The sequence below is a fragment of the Balaenoptera acutorostrata genome, chromosome 2 (assembly GCF_949987535.1).
Source record: "Balaenoptera acutorostrata chromosome 2, mBalAcu1.1, whole genome shotgun sequence".
In the NCBI taxonomy this organism is placed as follows: Eukaryota; Metazoa; Chordata; class Mammalia; order Artiodactyla; family Balaenopteridae; genus Balaenoptera; species Balaenoptera acutorostrata.
Window position 1 is genome coordinate 59,249,901 of NC_080065.1, and position 22,025 is coordinate 59,271,925.

A 22,025-nucleotide genomic window follows, 5' to 3' on the forward strand; every position below is an offset into this window, starting at 1 on the left:
CTTTAGTCTGGAGCAATGTCAGGAAACTCCGAAGATCATCTCTGATTCAGGATACTAACAAAAGGGGACTTTTAAATTGCTGTATAAGGTGTTCAATTCTCTCCTATTTGGGGGCCTAAAAATAGCACCTTTAGCTAAGTTTTGTTGTGCTTATTATGGAAATCATTTCTAAAATAATGCTTTTTACCTGGTACAAATGAAGTTAGGAACTTTTCAAATTTCACGTAGCATATAGGACAGTGCTAGTATTTATAGTAGGTGTAATAAGTGTGGTGGAGATGAGACAGTATTTGCAATGTATGAGATGCAGAGAAAAGTACTGCGTTATTTCCTTAAGTAATTACTACTGAATTTAGAAAATGTATAATATACTGTGGGCTCAGGGATAGATTGATTTTAAAAAATGCCAGTTTGAATGATCTGAAAAATTAGCTGTTTTTCACAGGATATGTTAAATTTTTTAAAAAGTACCATATTTTGGATTAAGTGTTATATGTTTTTCTGGTATTAAGTTTAATGGAGACCTTATAATGAATTCATCTAATCTAATCCTATTTTTTATCACAGGAGGTGGTGAGAAAGCCCGAGCACGTCACATATCAAGAGGAAAACTGTTACCAGGAGAAAGAGTTGACAATCTTATAGACCCAGGGTTGGTACATACCCAAGTTCTGGCTCAGGGTGTTCTCTGTTCCATGGTGCTTTCTTAGTTCTTTTTGGTTTTGTATTGTTTTGTTTTGTTTTTTGGCCATGCCACGTGGCTCGTAGGATCTTAGTTCCCTGACCAGGGATTGAACCCAGGCCCTCGGCAGTTACAGTGCAGAGTCCTAACCACTGGACCACCAGGGAATTCCCATCTTAGATAGTTTTATAAATAAATGATTTTAAATTCTGGTTCTTATCGTAAGATTCAACAACAGATGTTTATTGCGAGGCTACTGTGTGTCAGGTGCTGTTCTAGGTGCTAGTGATACATCACTGAACAAAATAAACAAAGTTCCTTGCCCTACTGGAATTTACATTGTAGCAGGAGGAGATAGAAAATAAACGATAAGTGTCATAAATTATATAGTATGTTAGAAGGTGATAAATGTCATGGGATAAAGAAAAGGTAGACCAGAGTATGGGAGAGAAAGATGAAGGTCAAGTTGTAGTTTCAAATGAGGTGGTTAGAATAGGCCTCATTGAGTTGGTGACATTTGAGCAAAGATTGGAAGGAGTGAAGAGAGATGGGCTCTAAATATCTGGGGAGAGAGCGTTGCAGGCGGAGGGCAGTGGCCAGTGCAAAGGTTCTGTGGTGGGGGCAGGTCACAGATGCTGATATGCTAAAAGGGCCAGAAGGCCGTGTGGTGTGGTGGAGGGAGTGAACGGGGGAGTAGCAGGAGACGGGCGATTTCGGTAAGAGGTTTGTAGGCCAGTGTAAGAGTTTGGGCTTTTACTCTGACAGAAATGGGGAGACTTTGTAGGCCTTATCTGACTTAGGTTTTAAAAAGTTATTCTGGCTGTTGTCTTGTGAGTAGACTGTGGGCCTTGAGGGTGGAAGCACCAAGACCAGTTAGAGAGAGGGACTTCCCTGGTGGTCCAGTGGCTAAGACTCCACGCTGCCAGTGCCCGGTCAGGGAACTTAGATCCCACATGCCGCAACTAAGACCCAGCGCAGCCAAACAAATAAATAAATAAACAAACAAACAAATAAATCATTAAAAAAAAAAGACCAGTTAGAGAGAGAAATGAAGGCTCAGAAGTATTGTTTCTGGGGACATGCACACACACGCCCAGCCTGGAGACAAACACCGTTAACACCTAGTGTGTATTCTTCTACACTGTTTTTATGCAAATGTGAATCACTTTTTTTTTTTTTTTTAAAGAAAAATGGAATCATACTAAATGTGGTGTTTTATAACCCCCTGCCTCCCCCTGTCCCCCGTCCCCCCACTGTATCCTGAACATTTAAGTGAGAGAATAATGCAGTGGTTAAGAGCCTGGTCCCTTATTACGGAGCTTATTAAAACCCAACTCTGCCACTTACTAGTAATTGTGTGACCTTAGACAACTGACCTAATCTCTGTGTTTCAGTTTCCTCATCAGTCAGTGGGGATCATAATAGGATCCATATCAGGAGGTAGTTCTGAGGAATGAATGAGTTAGTGTTTCTGAAGCTCCTAGGAGAGAGGCTGGCACGTGGTAGGTGCTACGTAAGTGTTAGGTGCTATTCTCTTTCTATATTAATAAACACATCTGTACAACATCTTTAAAAATAAGAACCTAGTGTTCCTTTGTATGGCTATACCGTATAAATCCCCAGGGTGGTCACACTAGATTTTTTTTTTTTCTTTTAAATTTATTTATTTATTTTTGGCCGTGTTGGGTCTTCGTTGCTGCTGGCGGGCTTTCTCTAGTTGCGGTGAGCGGGGGCTACTCTTCGTTGTGGTGTGCAGGCTTCTCATTGCGGTGGCTTCTCTTGTTGCAGAGCACAGGCTCTAGGCGCACGGGCTTCAGCAGTTGTGGCTTGCGGGCTCTAGAGCGCAGGCTCAGTAGTTGTGGCACACAGGCTTAGTGACTCCATGGCATGTGGGATCTTCCTGGACCAGGGCTCGAACCCGTGTCCCCTGCATTGGCAGGCGGATTCTTAACCACTACACCACCAGGGAAGTCCCCTAGATTTTGTTTTTGACATTTTTTTGGTAAATTTTATGTCCAACACGTGTATTTGAAACATTGCCCCATTAAAGAAAAAAATTTCCTTTTCCACATGTTAACTGTTTAAATATGATTTTTTGAAAAACGACATTAATTCAAGCAGCATCTTTTCTTCCGTTCAGGTCTCCATTCCTGGAATTATCACAATTTGCCGGTTACCAGTTGTATGGTGATGAGGAGGTCCCCGCCGGTGGCATTATTACAGGCATTGGGAGAGTGTCAGGGTGAGTATTCTGCCCACACTCTGCCATGTGCTTCAGGAAGCAGGCCGAAGAGGCAGGGTGTCCCGCACTCACTGCTCTGCATGTGAGCGTGTGAGTTTTATGCTTGTGATATTATTTAGGACTGAGGCTTCCTACCCAGACATGTGTTAGATTCATCTGTGGAGTGTGTGCATTTTAGCTCTTGAGATTCCGTGGAGGCAAGGGCCAGGGCAAGACTGTTTTTATCTTTTCACTAGAGCTGCTCTAGTGTTGGATAGTATGACTGAAAAAGATTTCACTCGTTTAAAAAGGTCTAAAGTAGTACTTCATAGTAATTGAAATTGACCTTTCTTACATAATCATATGGTTGAATATGGTCAGCACTCTTTCTCTGGCAGATGATAGATGTGCAAACTAGTTTAAACCAAAAAAGAATTTATTGACTCTCTTAACTGATAAGTCTGGGCCTAGCTGGGTCGAGGAGCACAAACGGTGTTACCAGGTCACAGGCTGGGTTTTGGTTTTGTTCCTAGGCAGGCCGAGCTGTCCACAGGCATCCTCGGCTTCTGTGCTATAAGCTTAGCAGCTGCAGTGGGCTGAGAGCTCCTGAGGGTGAAGGCCTGGAACCAGAGCCCATTGTTGAGCCCACAGCGTGGATGCTGAGTAGAAAGGCCTGGTCCTTGGGCTCACCTCTGAAGATGGGCTTTGGGGTCAGTCCTGCTAGAGCCACATGGATCAAAAATAGAGAAAGGGCAGTTTCTGAAAGAAAGTTTAGTTTTGTCACCAAAATAATAGATGCTGGGTAGGCAAAACCAATAGATGTCTAATACAGTATTTTTGTGGACTAATTTTATTTCTCATTCTGTAACATGTCTGTGACCTTTTAATAAGACAAGTAAAAGTGGTTATGTCTCTTGTCCAAGGTCGCATATATAGCAAGTGGCAGAGTCAGAATTTCACCCTAGCTTTGTCTGACTTCATAGCGTGGGCTCTTTCCTGTACCAGAGCTTCTTAAGCTTTTCTAGTGCAGCGCCCCCAGGGCGGAGGAGTGACCATACTCTGGAGATGTGGGGTTATGGCCCAGCACCCGCCAAAGCCTAAATTCCTTTTGAAGTCTAGTTTGTTCAATGTTAAAGTCATTAAAAATGTACATCCCACTCTATAAAATGTTAATTATAATGTGGAAAAAGGCTTTATATAACCTAGTGAATAAAACTGATGCTCAAAGGAGAGGAGCCACATACCCTAATAAAAGAAGTACAACACCACCTGAGGCCGTGTGCTCAGTTGCTGTTCTCTACTTCATTTTCAGCAAGGATTCAGTAAGTTTCTTTTTAGAATTCTAGAGAATATAAAGTGAGGTTAAAAAAAGCATCATAAATATAAAGATTAAATTTTGTAAAGACCACACTGTTGTTCTCTCCAGTTTCAAGCGAGCCTCTGATCTTCGGGTTTCCTGGCAATACTAAGCAGCCTCCCTTACTGGCCCTCTTCATTCACTTTCCTGCTTCTTGCGTGTTACGTGTGGGCCATGGTAGCTGACAGACTGGTTTTGGTGAGAAAGGGCACCACTAATGACTCATTATAGTATATGCTTTCAAAATACTATTTTAAAGTTTGTACTTATTGTTACTTTAAGCAAGGTAAGCGTTGTACTTTAAACTTCTTTTAGTTTTATAGAAAAGCATATGGCAGTGACATGAAGAAAATATGAAAAATAAATACTTTTGATGGATCAGTTTTCCTTTTTGAAAATTACCTTCCTAAAAGGAAATTTTAAAGGTTTATCATGAGGGATTTTCTCACCCCGAGACTTGGATTCCTTGTTGTTGTTTTTGTATTATCTTATTAGGACCCCTTCATTCAAAGAACCATTACGAAATGTGGCTTAGGTTGTTAGTTTTTCTCTACTACTATGGGGTGATGATTCTTTAAAAATCAAGTTAGAGTTTGTAAACTTATTAAAAGTGGTTCATTTTATATAAATAAATATGTGAACAGTGATTAAAACTTTCATATCATAAGATTGTCTACTAATGGCTGTCACTGGGGATATGTACTAGAAATTGCGAGGCTGTATTGGGAGTGTCTTGTAATGAGATGCAATTGGTCTTTACTTTGAAGAACTCTCTCATGTTCTCTTTCCGATGAAATTTCTGCCTTTCAGAGTAGAATGCATTATTGTTGCCAATGATGCCACTGTCAAAGGAGGTACCTACTACCCGGTGACTGTGAAGAAACACTTACGGGCACAAGAAATTGCGATGCAAAACAGGCTCCCCTGCATTTACTTGGGCAAGTCATGAGAATTGTAAAATAAATGATTATTAGCTAGAAAAATACAAGATTGTTTAGAAGTCTATATATATATGACATTATCAATGGATATTTTTAAAAAACTGTTGGCTTCTCTTATAATTACGGAAGAGACGCATATTCTTTGCTAAAAACTCTGGGAGAAAAAGTAAACAAGCACCACCCATAATAACATCACTGAGGAAGAATCCCTGACAGTATTTTGGGGTTTGCCATTTTTTTCTCTACATGAGTGGTGTTTTTTTCTTCTATATATTGGGTGGGCCAAAAAGTTCCTTTGGTTTTTGAGTAAAAATAAAAGACATTTTTCATTTTCACCAAGAACTTTATTGAACAATGTATTCACCATTTTGTTCCACTACCTTCTGCCATTTTTCAGGCAACTTCATAATTCCATCTTCCCAAAACTTTTTATTTTTTTGAGCAAAAAACTGTTCCAGGTGCTTTTTACAGTCTTCCAGGGAATTGAAATTTTTTCCATTAAGAGAATTTTATAAAAACCTAAATAAATGGAAATCCGAAGGTGCAGTGTCTGGTGAATATGGTGGATGAATCAGAACTTCCCAGCCAAGCTGTAACAGTTTTTGCCTGGTCATCAAAGAAGCATGGGGTCCTGCATTATCCGGATAGAAGATTATACCTTTTCTGTTGACTAATTCGGGATGCTTTTCCTAGAGTGCTGCTTTCAGTTGGTCTACTTGGGAACAGTACTTGTTGGAATTAATCGTTTGGTTTTCCAGAAGGAGCTCATAATAGAGGACTCCCTTCCAATCCCACCTTATACACAACATCACCTTCTTTGGATGAACACCGCCGGCCTTTGGTGTGGTTGGTGGTGGTTCATTTCCCTTGCCCCACAATCTCCTCCGTTCCACATTATCGTACAGCGTCCACTTTTCATCACCCGTCACAATTTGTTTTAAAAATGGCATGTTTTCATTATGTTTAAGTAGAGAATTGCATGCAGAAATATGGTCAAGAAGGTTTTTTTCCACTTAACTTATGTGGAACCCAAACGTCAAAGCGATTCACATAACCAAGCTGGTGCAAATGATTTTCAACACTTGATTTGGATATTTTGAGTATGTCGGCTATCTCCCGCGTGGTATAACACTGATTGTTCTCAATTAGTGTCTCGATTTGATTGCTATCAACTTCAACTGGTCTACCTGACCATGGACCATCGTCCAGCAAGAAATCTCCAGCATGAAACTTCGCAAACCACTTTTGACACATTTGATCTGTTGCAGTGCCCTCTCCATACACTGCACAAATCTTTTTTTGCATTTCAGTTGCGTTTTTACCTTTCTTGAAATAATAAAGCATAATATGCTGAAAATGTTGCCTTTTTTCTTCCATATTCAATATTAAAATGGCTACACAAAAATTCACCAATTTTGATAAGTTTTTTTAAAAAATGCACTGCTGATATGACAGCTGTCACAATACAATCTAACAAAATTGTTTCGAGTGAAGTTAAGGACAACTAAGCACTAGTTAGAACCATGTTGTGGAAAAAAACGAACGAACTTTTTTTTTTTTTTTTTTTTTTTTTTTTTTAAATCTTTTATTTATTTTTGGCTGTGTTGGGTCTTCGGTTCGTGCGAGGGCTTTCTCCAGTTGCGGCAAGCGGGGGCCACTCCTCATCGCGGTGCGGGGACCGCTCTTCATCGCGGTGCGCGGGCCTTTCACTATCGCGGCCCCTCCCGTTGCGGGGCACAGGCTCCAGACGCGCAGGCTCAGTAGTTGTGGCACACGGGCCCAGCTGCTCCGCGGCACGTGGGATCCTCCCAGACCAGGGCTCGAACCCGTGTCCCCTGCATTAGCAGGCAGACTCCCAACCACTGCGCCACCAGGGAAGCCCCGAACGAACTTTTTGACCAACCCAATATTTTGTTTTTCTGTTCACCATAATGGGTTCAAACCATGAAAAAATAATAGCTAATATATATGGGTCTCTTGAGTGCCAGGTACTAGGTTAAACGCTTGATTATGTACATAGTTTGAGCAGACGTAATTTAAAGAAATTTAATATTCAATGAAAGTAAATTTATATTTGGAATGAAAGTACATTTAAATCTAAGGATATTTTTAAAAGAACATAAAAGCAAGGCAGTTTAAAATTGGTACTTCCTGGATATTGGCTTAGTTTGTAAAAACGCCAGTATGTACTGTTCATTTTTATGGATATTTGAACAGGTACTGATGAGAATTTTTTCTCCTATGAAAGTGAATTTACCTCATTGACTCAGAGTGTGAACTGCTTTTCATGTATAGAAAACAGCAAATGAGGCCCCACTGCTTGCAGGTGCTGTGCCCAACACTGTAGGGGATGCAGTGAAGAGTATTGTGTTGTCCTTGTCTCTAATGTATTAAATATCAATAGAAGACTTCGTGGTTGCAGGCAAGAGTGATCGGTGTAAGACTAGCTAACTTTTTGTAACGTTCACTCTGTGCACTCACAGTATGTGCTGAGCTAAGTGCTTCACATACACTATTTCATGTCATCCCAATAACAACCCTATGGGATAGCCACAGTTACCTTCAATTCACCGGTGGGGAGACCGAGGCAGTAGACTGGTTCGGAAACACACCTGTGATCACACAGCTGTGAGGTAATGAAGCTCTGTTTTGAACTCAGCTGACATTCTTATCCACCATTGTAATCTGCAGTAAAAAGAGTACCAGAGGCAATGTGCAATAAAACTATCACATGAATTCTGTAGATGATTTTCAGATTGTTTTAAAAGAGAGATCCAATTTTAGCTGAACTGGTTAAGGATTTTTGGTGTTTCTGGGGCTAATCCTCAAGGGAGAGAATGTCCTAAACATTTCAAGTGGAATTCTGCACAGGGGTAGGAGAGCCTAATGTGTTTGAAGAAAACAGTACATTTTGGGGGGCTGTATTGAAGGATTGGAGAAAGAGGCTGTAGAAGAGTTTAGAAAGATAGGGCAAGTTTTTTGCGAATGTAATTAAGAACTGATGTTATCATTGAGATAAGTCTTCCTGTGTGTAGCATGTTTTGTTCATTGAGATATACTTATTTCTCTTCAGTTGATTCGGGAGGAGCAAACTTACCTCGACAAGCAGAGGTATTTCCAGATCGAGATCACTTTGGCCGCATATTCTATAATCAGGCAGTTATGTCTTCTAAAAGTATTATACAGGTAATTTCTCATTAATGAGATGTATTGCTTTTTGCATCAAATGTCTTTGCTAACCAGGTATTCTGAGATGACTTAAAACAGAATTTGTTTTGTTTTTTATTTTTGGCTGTGCCATGCAGCTGGCAGGATCTTAGTTCCCTGACCAGGGATTGAACCCAGGCCCTTGGCAGTGAAAACATGGAGTCCAAGCCACTGGACCGCCAGGGAATTTGCAGAACAGAATTTAATACAGAATTTAGTCTTTCTCCACAGAAAGCATCATAAGGATATCTCCAGTCAGATTCATCTGCTAAATATGGGAATACTGTTATGCTATAATAAAGGTTATTTACCAAAGGAAAAGAGTTTTTAAAAAGAAAGAACACTGAGTAAAATTGCTTTTTTAGGACTATACTCTGGAGGAGTTCTAGTATATATATGAGGAGACATGTACAAGAAAGTTCCTTGTAGCATTGTTTGTTATAGCAAAAGTTAAAGAACAAAGTAAATGCCCATTCATAGGAGTTATAATAGTTAGCTGTTAAAATGAATGAACTAGAATTGTGTGCATCAACAGAAATAAGCCTCAAAAAATATGTTGGGTAAAAAAAAAAAGTGTAGAATAAATGTATAGCAAATTGCTATGTATGCAAGTGTTAAATATATCAAATAATGTATTATGTATAAACAGGTACATGGGAATGATAGACTCAACTTTAGAACAGTGGTTACCTTTGAGGTGGGAGGGAGGAGGAGAATAAAGGCCAAGTAGGAGGTCTATAGAGGCTTCAACTGTATCTGAAACATTTTATTCATTTAAAAAAATTCAGAAGTAAGTTTGACCAAATGTTAAGATTTATTAAGACTGGGTATTAGGTAAAGAATATTTATTTTACTATTCTAATCTTTTTTGTATGTTTGAAATACTTCATAATACTGCTGCAACTCCTTTGTTTTTGTTTTGTTATTGAATTTCTTAAGTTTGTAGTAGTTTTATTAGTATTCTAATTAATTAGTCATCACTTGCAATTATTATATCGCTCTTCTTTATAATCTACCAATACAATGTGTTGTTATTATTTATTATATATTTTACTGTTATGTGGATACCTTGCGTATATCTATGCTTTGTTTATCTAAATAGAAACTTCAGCTTTGCTCACTTTTGCCCAGATGGCCCTTGCATCCATTATCTGTTATGAAATTCTTATTGTGATCTTTTGTCTTATAGGGGAAATTAGCCCATTTAACCTGGTATTATAATTTATATAGCTATACGAAACTTGTATTAGTTTCCTAGGGCTGCCGTAACAAATTACCACAAACAGGGTGGCTTAAAATAACAGAAATTTATTCTCTCAAGTTTCTGGAGGCTAGACATCTGAAATCAAGGTGGCGGCAGGGCCGTGCTCCCTCAGAAGGCTCTAAGGAAGATTCCGATCCTTGCCTCTTTGAGCTTCTGATGGCTCCAGGCGTTCCCTTGGCTTGTGGCTATGTGACTCCAGTCTCTGATTTGGTCTTCCCATGGTCTTCTCCTCTGTGCCCTCTCTCCCTTATAAGGACACTTGTCACTCGATTTAGGGCGCCCCTGGGTAATCTAGAGTGATCTTATCTCAAGATCCTTAACTTAATTACATCTGCAAAGACCCATTTTTTTTCGAATAAGGTCACATTCACAGGTTCCGGAGATTTGGGTGTGGACAAATTTGGGGCTTGGAGGGGCACCATTCAACTCACTGTAGACCTCTGCCACCTTGCATGCTTATTCTGTGCTCTTTCTCTTCATGTAGCTTTTGTGGGACTATATAAAACGTCAGCCCATCTAACAGATATTTATGGAGAAGCTACTGTAAGCCAGGCCCTGTACTAGATGAATCAAACCAGGTAGGGTCTCTGCTCCTGTGGAACCTGAAGCTTGAAGTGCTTTAAAAACTAGGTCTTTTTAAAATTAAAAGTGTCCTTATAATTTTGAGTAAGCAATATCTGCTTATGATAAAAAAATCTAAAATATCTAAGGGACATTTGACTGAATGCCTTCAGTTTGCCTATTTAATTTTTGTTTCCTAAAAATTTTAACATCAGTATTTCTTTAACTGAGCCACTTCTCAGCATTTATTTTAACCCAATAGGAAGTTTGTGGTTGAGGTTTGCCTTCTTATATTCTTATGAACCTCGTGGAATTAAAAAAAAAATCTTATTGTTATTGTATCCTAGTGTCCATGGTGCCTCTTCTCATCTTTTCCCCTTTTTTTATAGTTTATGAACTATAAACCTGATATCGCCACTGAAGCTATTGCTTCCTACTTTACTGAGAAAGTCATGTGTGAGCACTGTTCTATTAAAAACAATACTGCTTACTCTGTCTTTTTTTTAATCCCAGGAAGAATTGTCTCTGTTCTCCAAGACTAGACTTGTCATTTATAATCTTAATACTGATCCCTCATTTGTGCTTCATCATTAATCCTCTTTCTCTCTTTTGCTTTAATATTTCACATCCACTTAATTTTTTTTCTCACAGCCAATAATCATGTTGACTTCCTCTTTTTTTTTTTTAAAGGAAAAAGTAGCAAAAAATGATGCACAAAGAAAAGGACCTTTTCTAGCTTCTGCTGTTTTTGAAGCTTCTCTCCCTCCCTGGATTACCAGACTTCTTAAGGATTGGCCCAGCATCTTCGTTCCTGACCACTCACTTTCCTAAAAACCTTGCTGCCCTCGGAGGGTCCCGCTAACCTTAACCTCCTAGAGATTCTCACGCTGTACAACCTGTTGGTTTTGTTATTGTTCCCTTTCTTGAAATTCTCCTTAGGCTTCGTGCCACTGCTTTCCTTCTTCTCCCACTCTCTTCATTTAATCCTCCCAACCCCATTCAAGAACTTGTCCTTAGTAGTTTAATAAAATCTAATGATATACCTGTCATTTCCATGATCATTCTCTGGTCCTGGCCTCCATCCACCTCCACCTACCCTTGGGGTTCTGTTGTTTGGTTAGATTTCCTGCTGGTACCAGAGGCTCAGAGTAGACATTCCATATTTTTTTTTTTTTTAACATCTTTATTGAAGTATAATTGCCTTACAATAGTGTGTTAGCTTCTGCTTTATAACAAAGTGAATCAGTTATACATATACAATATGTTCCCATTTCTCTTCCCTCTAGCATCTCCCTCCCTCCCACCCTCCCCATCCCACCCCTCTAGGTGGTCACAAAGCACCGAGCTGATCTCCCTGTGCTATGCGGCTGCTTCCCACTAGTTATCTATTTTACATTTGGTAGTGTATATATGTCCATGACACTCTCTTACCCTGTCACATCTCACCCCACCCGCTCCCCATATCCTCAAGTCCATTCTCTAGTAGGTCTGTGTCTTTATTCCCATCTTGCCACTAGGTTCTTCATGGCCTTTTTTTTTTCCCCTTAGATTCCGTATATATGTGTTAGCATACTGTATTTGTTTTTCTCTTTCTGACTTACTTCACTCTGTATGACAGACTCTAACTCCATCCACCTCACTACAAATACCTCCATTTCATTTCTTTTTATGGCTGAGTAATATTCCATTGTATATATGTGCCACATCTTCTTTATCCATTCATCTGTCGATGGACATTTAGGTTGCTTCCATGTCCTGGCTATTGTAAATAGAGCTGCAATGAACATTTTGGTACATGACTCTTTTTGACCTATGGTTTTCTCAGGGTATATGCCCAGTAGTGGGATTGCTGGGTCGTATGGTAGTTCTATTTGTAGTTTTTTAAGGAACCTCCATACTGTTCTCCATAGTGGCTGTATCAATTTACATTCCCACCAACAGTGCAAGAGTGTTCCCTTTCCTCCACACCCTCTCCAGCATTTATTGTTTCTAGATTTTTTGATGATGGCCATTCTGACCGGTGTGAGATGATATCTCATTGTAGTTTTGATTTGCATTTCTCTAATGATTAATGATGTTGAGCATTCTTTCATGTGTCTGTAGGCCATCTGTATATCTTCTTTGGAGAAATGTCTATTTAGATCTTCTGCCCATTTTTGGATTGGGTTGTTCGTTTTTTTGTTATTGAGCTGCATGAGCTGCTTGTAAATCTTGGAGATTAATCCTTTGTCAGTTGCTTCATTTGCAAATATTTTCTCCCATTCTGAGGGTTGTCTTTTGGTCTTGTTTATGGTTTCCTTTGCTGTGCAAAAGCTTTTAAGTTTCATTAGGTCCCATTTGTTTATTTGTGTTCTTATTTCCATTTCTCTGGGAGCTGGGTCAAAAAGAATCTTGCTGTGATGTATGTCATAGAGTGTTCTGCCTATGTTTTCCTCTAAGAGTTTGATAGTGTCTGCCCTTACACTTAGGTCTTTAATCCATTTTGAGTTTATTTTTGTGCATGGTGTCAGGGAGTGTTCTAATTTCATACTTTTACATGTTCCTGTCCAATTTTCCCAGCACCACTTATTGAAGAGGCTGTCTTTTCTCCACTCTATATGCTTGCCTCCTTTATCAAAGATAAGTTGACCATATGTGTGTGGGTTTATCTCTGGGCTTTCTATCCTGTTCCATTGATCTATATTTCTGTTTTTGTGCCAGTACCAAACTGTCTTGATTACTGAAGCTTTGTAATATAGTCTGAAGTCAGGGAGCCTGATTCCCCCAGCTCCATTTTTCGTTCTCAAGATGGCTTTGGCTATTCGGGGTCTTTTGTGTTTCCATACAAATTGTGAAATTTTTTGTTCTAGTTCTGTGAAAAATGCCAGTGGTAGTTTGATAGGGATTGCATTGAATCTGTAGATTGCTTTGGGTAGTAGAGTCATTTTCACAATGTTGATTCTTCCAATCCAGGAACATGGTATATCTCTCCATCTATTTGTATCGTCTTTAATTTCTTTCATCAGTGTCTTATAATTTTCTGCATACAGGTCTTTTGTCTCCTTAGGTAGGTTTATTCCTAGATATTTTATTCTTTTTGTTGCAATGGTAAATGGGAGTGTTTTCTTAATTTCACTTTCAGATTTTTCGTCATTAGTGTATAGAAATGCAAGAGATTTCTGTGCATTAATTTTGTATCCTGCTACTTTACCAAATTCATTGATTAGCTCTAGGAGTTTTCTGGTAGCATCTTTAGGATTCTCTATGTATAGTATCATGTCATCTGCAAATAGTGACAGCTTTACTTCTTCTTTTCCGATTTGGATTCCTTTTATTTCTTTGTCTTCTCTGATTGCTGTGGCTAGGACTTCCAGAACTATGTTGAATAATAGTGGTGAGAGTGGGCAACCTTGTCTTGTTCCTGATCTTAGTGGAAATGGTTTCAGTTTTTCACCATTGAGGACAATGTTGGCTGTGGGTTTGTCATATATGGCCTTTATTATGTTGAGGAAAGTTCCCTCTATGCCTACTTTCTGCAGGGCTTTTATCATAAATGGGTGTTGAATTTTGTCGAAAGCTTTCTCTGCATCTATTGAGATGATCATATGGTTTTTCTCCTTCAATTTGTTAATATGGTGTATCACATTGATTGATTTGCGTATATTGAAGAATCCTTGCATTCCTGGGATGAACCCCACTTGATCATGGTGTATGATCCTTTTAATGTGCTGTTGGATTCTGTTTGCTAGTATTTTGTTGAGGATTTTTGCATCTATGTTCATCAGTGATATTGGCCTGTAGTTTTCTTTCTTTGTGACATCTTTGTCTGGTTTTGGTATCAGGGTGATGGTGGCCTCGTAGAATGAGTTTGGGAGTGTTCCTCCCTCTGCAATATTTTGGAAGAGTTTGAGAAGGATAGGTGTTAGCTCTTCTCTAAATGTTTGATAGAATTCACCTGTGAAGCCATCTGGTCCTGGGCTTTTGTTTGTTGGAAGGTTTTTAATCACAGTTTCAATTTCAGTGCTTGTGATTGGCCTGTTCATATTTTCTATTTCTTCCTGGTTCAGTCTTGGCAGTTTGTGCATTTCTAAGAATCTGTCCATTTCTTCCAGGTTGTCCATTTTATTGGCATATAGTTGCTTGTAGTAATCTCTCATGATCTTTTGTATTTCTGCAGTGTCAGTGGTTACTTCTCCTTTTTCATTTCTAATTCTATTGATCTGAGTCTTCTCCCTTTTTCTCTTGATGAGTCTGGCTAATGGTTTATCAATTTTGTTTATCTTCTCAAAGAACCAGCTTTTAGTTTCATTGATTTTTGCTATTGTTTCCTTCATTTCTTTTTCATTTATTTCTGATCTGATCTTTATAATTTCTTTCCTTCTGCTGGCTTTGGGGTTTTTTTGTTCTTCTTTCTCTAATTGCTTTAGGTGCAAGGTTAGGTTGTTTATTCAAGATGTTTCCTGTTTCTTGAGGTAGGCTTGTATTGCTATAAACTTCCCTCTTAACACTGCTTTTGCTGCGTCCCATAGGTTTTGGGTCGTCGTGTCTCCATTGTCATTTGTTTCTAGATATTTTTTGATTTCCCCTTTGATTTCTTCAGTAATCACTTCGTTATTAAGTAATGTATTGTGTAGCCTCCATGTGTTTGTATTTTTTACAGATCTTTTCCTGTAATTGATATCTAGTCTCATAGCGTTGTGGTCGGAAAAGATACTTGATACGATTTCAATTTTCTTAAATTTACCAAGGCTTGATTTGTGACCCAAGATATGATCTATCCTGGAGAATGTTCCATGAGCACTTGAGAAAAATGTGTATTCTGTTGTTTTTGGGTGGAATGTCCTATAAATATCAATTAAGTCCATCTTGTTTAATGTATCATTTAAAGCTTGTGTTTCCTTATTTATTTTCATTTTGGATGATCTGTCCATTGGTGAAAGTGGGGTGTTAAAGTCCCCTACTATGATTGTGTTGCTGTCAATTTCCCCTTTTATGGCTGTTAGTATTTGCCTTATGTATTGAGGTGCTCCTATGTTGGGTGCATAAATATTTACAATTGTTATACCTTCCTCTTGGATTGATCCCTTGATCATTATATAGTGTCCTTCTTTGTCTCTTGTAATAGTCTTTATTTTAAAGTCTATTTTGTCTGATATGAGAATTGCTACTCCAGCTTTCTTTTGATTTCCATTTGCATGGAATATCTTTTTCCATCCCCTCACTTTCAGTCTGTATGTGTCTCTAGGTCTGAAGTGGGTCTCTTGTAGACAGCATATATATGGGTCTTGTTTTTGTATCCATTCAGCCAGCCTGTGTCTTTTGGTGGGAGCATTTAATCCATTTACATTCAAGGTAATTATCGATATGTATGTTCCTATTCCCATTTTCTTAAATGTATTGGGTTTGTTATTGTAGGTGTTTTCCTTCTCTTGTGTTTCTTGCCTAGAGAATTTCCTTTAGCATTTGTTGTAAAGCTGGTTTGGTGGTGCTGAACTCTCTCAGCTTTTGCTTGTCTGTAAAGGTTTTAATTTCTCCATCGAATCTGAATGAGATCCTTGCTGGGTAGAGTAATCTTGGTTGTAGGTTTTTCTCCTTCATCACTTTAAGTATATCCTGCCACTCCCTTCTGGCTTGCAGAGTTTCTGCTGATAGATCAGATGTTAACCTTATGGGGATTCCCTTGTGTGTTATTTGTTTTTTTTCCCTTGCTGCCTTTAATATGTTTTCCTTATATTTAATTTTTGACAGTTTGATTAATATGTGTCTTGGCGTGTTCCTCCTTGGGTTTATCCTGTATGGGACTCTCTGTGCTTCCAGGACTTGATTAACTATTTCCTTTCCCATATTAGGGAAGTTTTCAACTATAATCTCTTCAAAAATTTTCTCAGTCCCTTTCTTTTTCTCTTCTTCTTCTGGTACCCCTATAATTCGAATGTTGGCGCGTTTAATGTTGTCCCAGAGGTCCCTGAGACTGTCCTCAGTTCTTTTCATTCTTTTTTCTTTATCCTGCTCTGTAGTAGTTATTTCCACCATTTTATCCTCCAGGTCACTTATCCTTTCTTCTGCCTCAGTTATTCTACTATTGATCCCATCTAGAGTATTTTTAATTTCATTTATTGTGTTTTTCATCATTGCTTGGTTCCTCTTTAGTTCTTCTACATCCTTGTTAAATGTTTCTTGCATTTTGTCTATTCTATTTCCAAGATTTTGGATCATCCTTACTATCATTATTCTGAATTCTTTTTCAGGTAGACTACCTATTTCCTCTTCATTTGTTAAGTCCAGTGTGTTCTGAGCCTGCTCCTTCATCTGCTGTGTGTTTTTCTGTCGTCTCATTTTGCCTATCTTACTGTGTTTGGGGTCTCCTTTTCACAGGCTGCAGGTTCGTAGTTCCCGTTGTTTTTGGTATCTGTCCCCAGTGGCTAAGGTTGGTTCAATGGGTTGTGTAGGCTTCCTGGTGGAGGGAACTAGTGCCTGAGTTCTGGTGGATGAGGCTAGATCTTGTCTTTCTGGTGGGCACGTCCACGTCTGGTGGTGTATTTTGGGGTGTCTGTGGCCTTATTATGATTTTAGGCAGCCTCTCTGCTAATGGATGGGGTTGTGTTCCTGTCTAGCTAGTTGTTTGGCATAGGGTGTCCAGCACTGTAGCTTGCTGGTCATTGAGTGAAGCTGGGTCTTGATGTTGAGATGGAGATCTCTGGGAGATTTTTGCCGTTTGGTATTACGTGGAGCTGGGAGGTCTCTTGTGGACCAGTGTTCTGAAGTTGGCTCTCCCACCTCAGAGGCACGGCCCTGATGCCTGGCTGGAGCACCAAGAGCCTTTCGTCCACACGGCAGGGACTGACTTCTCCCTTGATTCCTCTGTAGTGATGGAGACTTCCCCGCTGATGAAAAATTCCCTGGGATTGCAACCTCCAAGCCAGACAGCTTTCCTATGGACTGACAGAGAACTTGTCAAGATGAAACACCAGTCGCGTTTTTCTTCTGCACCATCTTGTCCATCTTCTTGGCAGTGCGGACCACCTCGTCCTCCACGGCCCCGGCAGGCCTGCCCCGCGCCGGGCCGCGGGGGACGGGAAACTAGCGGAGCTGGCGGGGCGGCGGGTAAACCCAGGCGTCGGCGAGGGCCCTCAGCAGGAGTGACCGAGGCGCTTCCTCACTCACGACGACTGCGACGGCGGGGGCGGCGGCGGCGGCGCTCCTCCCCCGCAGGCAGCGCCAATCAAGCTCCCAGCTCGCGGCGGCGGCAGCCGACATTCCATATTTAGCTGCCCCTGCTGATTTGTTCCTTCACCCATGTTTCTGTGTGCTGTTGATGGTACTTCCTTCTTGCTCTTTTCTCTAGGATTGAAACTTTGATGTCATCATTGACTCTTCTCTGCTTTTTCCCCTACTTAATCCTTTTAGGTCAGAAATATATATCTTCCGCATTTTTGTACCCCTGGGAGGTCCTTTTTTTTTTTTTAAATTAATTTATTTATTTTTGGCTGTGTTGGGTCTTCGTTTCTGTGCGAGGGCTCTCTCTAGCTGTGGCAAGTGGGGACCACTCCTCATCGCGGTGCGCGGGCCTCTCACTGTCGCGGCCTCTCTTGTTGCGGACCACAGGCTCCAGACGCGCAGGCTCAGTAATCATGGCTCACGGGCCCAGCCGCTCCGCGGCATGTGGGATCTTCCCAGACCAGGGCTCGAACCCGTGTCCCCTGCATTGGCAGGCGGATTCTCAACCACTGCGCCACCAGGGAAGCCCCCTGGGAGGTCCTTTGATGCTGGGCAGATAATCAATACATAGTAAACCTTTGATGAATCAAGTCATGTTGGTTTTTACCTTTGGATTGATCCTCTCCACTCCATTCCTACTGCCATCACCATAGTTAGTTCAGGCATTTTCTGTCTATTGTACACATTACTATTAGATTATTCTTTATCTAGTTCCCTTGTTCCAGACCAAACTTCATAGCCTGATACTTAAGACTTCGTGTGATCTGGTTCCAACCTAACTTTCTAGCCTTACTGATCATGCATTGTAAACTGCCGTCAGTCTGAAGCGCTTGTTATTTTTCATGTGCATCGTGACCTTTATGAGTTTCTGCTCAGGTCCATGCCGGACTCTCTTTCCCCCAGTCCTTCCATATGGGTTGATCTGAGTCTCCAACCCATTTTCCAAGGTGCATCTCAGATGCCACCTTTTCCAGGAAAGGTTCCCAGAATCCCTTACCGGAAGTGATCTTCCCCCACAACTCGCATAATTCTTGAGCTATACCTTACTAATGGCATTTATCCCTTTTATCTAGACATATCCTGACTAATTTCCCTTACTAGACTCTTTGCCACTTGAGATTAGAGACAATATTGGATTGTTTATATCCCAACGCATTTACTTACCTACTTAATAATTTATTATTTGAGTGAAACTCCTTAATAACCATTAAAGTGATACCTAACATACTGAGTAGTTCTATTTCCTATATTTTAATGTATGTTTATTATTATTATTATTACCATCATCATCGTTATTTTTGGCTGCGCCACATGGCTTGCAGGATCTTAGTTCCCCGAGCAGAGATTCAACCCAGGCCACAGCAGTAAAAGTGCCGAGTCCTAACCACTGGACGGCCAGGGAATTTCCAATATATTTTAATATTTATTTAAGACTTCGGTTTAGGTGGACTGTTAAAAACAATTTTTCGTATTTTCTACATAAAGCAATAACTGTTGTAACTGCAGTTATGTTATGTGTGCATTTTGATAGTGAGCACTAGCTTCCCTTACTTGTTCAATTCCTCTTCCTCCCCAAGATTGGTTTTTATTTAATGTTATTAACCTTGCCCTTTGTAAGTCCATTTATCCACTGATTTCTAAGAAGTATGTCTCTTGACAACCATATCTCTGTTTTTTCCTATATTTTTGCAGCTGTAAAGATGTGGCCAGATTCCTACAGACCTCCCAGGTTCAACAATTTTGTTTTTGCACTTGAGAAAAAACAGTTAACTAGGTAGTTACCTTTGTATTCTCTTCTGTTTCATTTTTCCTTACTTTCTGGTAGGTTTTAGGACCCTGGTTTGTTTTGAAGTTTAAAGACTTGGCGTATTGGTGTCCAGTGGTCTTTCTCTGAGCCTCATGTCCCGAGGATACCTTCTCTGGTCCTTCTCCAAAATCCATGCCTGATGCCGTGATGATCTTGGGGCTGTGCTTCTTTTATTTTCCTGATGTGGTTCCCATGTTGCTGGCTTTTTAAATGTGAGACTTACAGTTCTCTTCAGAAGTGGGATCTTGGTGTTTGTTTTCTTCAAGTCTTACATTACCATTAATTGTTATAGTCTAGTGAGAGTCTAGTCTAGACTGGTTTTGCTCTGATGCATTAATTCTCTTCCTCGTTTTACTGTGATCCTTACCACACCAGCAGCAAATGTTTCTGTTTTTTATTAACAGTTTATTTCTTCTGAAATAGCTGTTATTCACCTAGCTATGCTTAGTTGCAGCTCCTCAGGCCTTTCCCCCTTTTTTCTTCTTTGCACTTCTGCCTGTTTGTTCTTCTTTTTGGAGATGTGCCTAAAATTATTCTCAAGTGTCCCTCCCTTCCTCTTTTCTTAACTTTTCCCTCTTCCCTCCTTGGCTTAGCTCATTATTTTTGAAATTTATTTTCTTTGCTTCAGACCTTGGTAATTGTTTTGAGGGTCCTAGTTAGGATAAACACTGTATGTTATTATTTTAAAAAATGCATTTCAACCTGCTCATGAAGCCAGATAGGGTCAGGGGTAGAAGAAACCACTCTGTTTTTTTTTTTTTTTGTTTTGAGGCTCTCTGATAAAAAGATTGAGGAAGAAACAGAATGTTCTGGGTGAGATGGACTTTTTGTTCTCTATGTACATTTCATCCTATCCAGTGAGCACGGATAAGCATGTACGTTCTAGGGTCAGCAGTGTGATCGTTGGTATAGTTGATAATGTTCTTAAATTCTGGACAGCCATTGAATAGATACTTGTGTATTATGGCTTTTAGTTTTTAATGGTGACTCTTTAGGCAGAGGAAGAAAAAAGTGATACAGGCAGTATTTGCTTTCTACAATACTTTGAATGGAAAAAGAAGAAAGATGAGAGATTTAAAAAACATATAATTTTAATGGCTTTTCCACCAAGCAACTGGAAATCTCCCTCCTCAAGTTCTATTACATTTATCACAGAGAGCCTTTGAACTAGATAGTCTTCTGCAATTTTTCAGTGGAAAGATGGAGGTCTAAAGTTCACACAGCTTCTCAGAATTGGGTATGAAACCTCTTGACTCCCTCTCAGACACCCCTTCCATAGGGCAGGCTGCTGACCTACAATATGTAATTTGTTTTTGGTGTGATGAGAACCAGCCTCTACTTGTGCAGGCAAGACCTGGAGGGTAATGAAATTTTGCCCAAAGTTTTTCCAGACTATTACCTCTGTTTTGTAGCCTCTCGTTTCCTTTCATTTCCAGCTTTTGCTGTGCGGTCTGTGCCAGTGATGACAAAGATTGTTACTGTCAGTTACACATCATTCTTAGCCTACTTGCTGTTTTCTTGCTCTGGATTCAAGTGTTTGAGTTGCCATGGGGCTCCTGACCCTGCAAGAGGGATCTCTTGGCTTGTCCTTGTCACAGAGCAGGCCCACTTCACTGGTGACAGGGTGGATGGTGGCCTCTCAGTGGAACTCGTGGGAGCTGTCTTTTGTTCTGATGCACATGAGGGGCACAGTCATGTCTCTCCTGACATAGTGCCTGGGATTTGCCCACACAGCCAAACCTGTACTCTGAGCACGGTCGGAACAGCTTGTGGTCACGCAGCTTCCTTATGTCCCTTTAATGTCCCTTTAGTACAAGAAAGCAGCAGAATTTTCTTTCTGGGGTTCTGAATCATTTGTCCAGTGTGGTCCAATGTAAAGTCTTCATTGTACTACAGACGAATGCTTTGGGATGTGGAAAGTCATTGGTGCTGTTTGGGCCCTGGGGTCCCCATGCTCTGTGAGAAGCAGCAGTAGACACAGTGGCGGAGCTCTTGGTGCACGTTCACTCTATTTTGTGAGTGAAGGGCTCAGAATTAAATGCAGAAGAGGAGATTGTGTGACAGTGGTGACTTAACTGTGTTATTTTATTTCTATTGAGCTATATATATATTTTTTATAAATTTATTTATAAATTTATTTTTGGCTGCGTTGGGTCTTAGTTGCTGTGCACGGGCTTTCTCTAGTTGCAGCGAGCGGGGGCTACCCTTTGTTGTGGTGCGTGGGCTTCTTATTGCAGTGGCTTCTCTTGTTGCGGAGCATGGACTCTAGGTGCACGGGCTTCAGTAGTTGTGGCACTCGGGCTCAGTAGTTCTGGCTCACGGGCTCTAGAGCGCAGGCTCAGTAGTTGTGGCGCACAGGCTTAGTTGCTCCGCGGCATGTGAGAGCTTCCTGGACCAGGGCTCGAACCCGTGTCCCCTGCATTGGCAGGCAGATTCTTAACCATTGTGCCACCAGGGAAATCCTTGCTTTAGCAGTATTAAGTTTTGTGTCTGTTAGATACTTGGAACTAGAATAGCCTCTCTTTCTTATTGATGAAAAATTTGAGAATTTTGATTCCTGTATACTTAGTGACTCTAGCTCTTGTATTTTTTTTAAATTTTATAAGTTTTATTGAGGTGTAATTTATTGAGCTATAATTCACATACCATAAAATTTACTCATTTAATGTGTATAATTCAGTGGTTTTTAGGGTATTTACAGGGTTGAATCAATTTTAGAACACTTTTATCACCCCAGAAGGAAATGCCATACCCACTGGCAGTTAATCTCATTTTTACCCAGTCCCAC

At 40.2% G+C, this 22,025-nt stretch overlaps 1 protein-coding gene and 1 non-coding gene across 2 annotated transcripts in view; one reads left to right on the top strand and one right to left on the bottom strand.

Moving 5' to 3' along the window:
- MCCC2 (methylcrotonyl-CoA carboxylase subunit 2) overlaps positions 1-22,025 on the top strand; it is a 71,093-nt gene that overhangs the window by 10,860 nt on the left and 38,208 nt on the right. The window contains exons 3-6 of the mRNA XM_057540246.1: positions 568-652; positions 2,823-2,924; positions 5,071-5,198; positions 8,275-8,387. Coding sequence (XP_057396229.1) covers positions 568-652; positions 2,823-2,924; positions 5,071-5,198; positions 8,275-8,387 — 428 coding nt within the window. The remainder of the gene's footprint in view (positions 1-567; positions 653-2,822; positions 2,925-5,070; positions 5,199-8,274; positions 8,388-22,025) is intronic.
- On the bottom strand, positions 777-849 carry TRNAY-GUA (transfer RNA tyrosine (anticodon GUA)). Its single transcript has one exon. It is a non-coding gene; the product is annotated as a tRNA-Tyr (tRNA).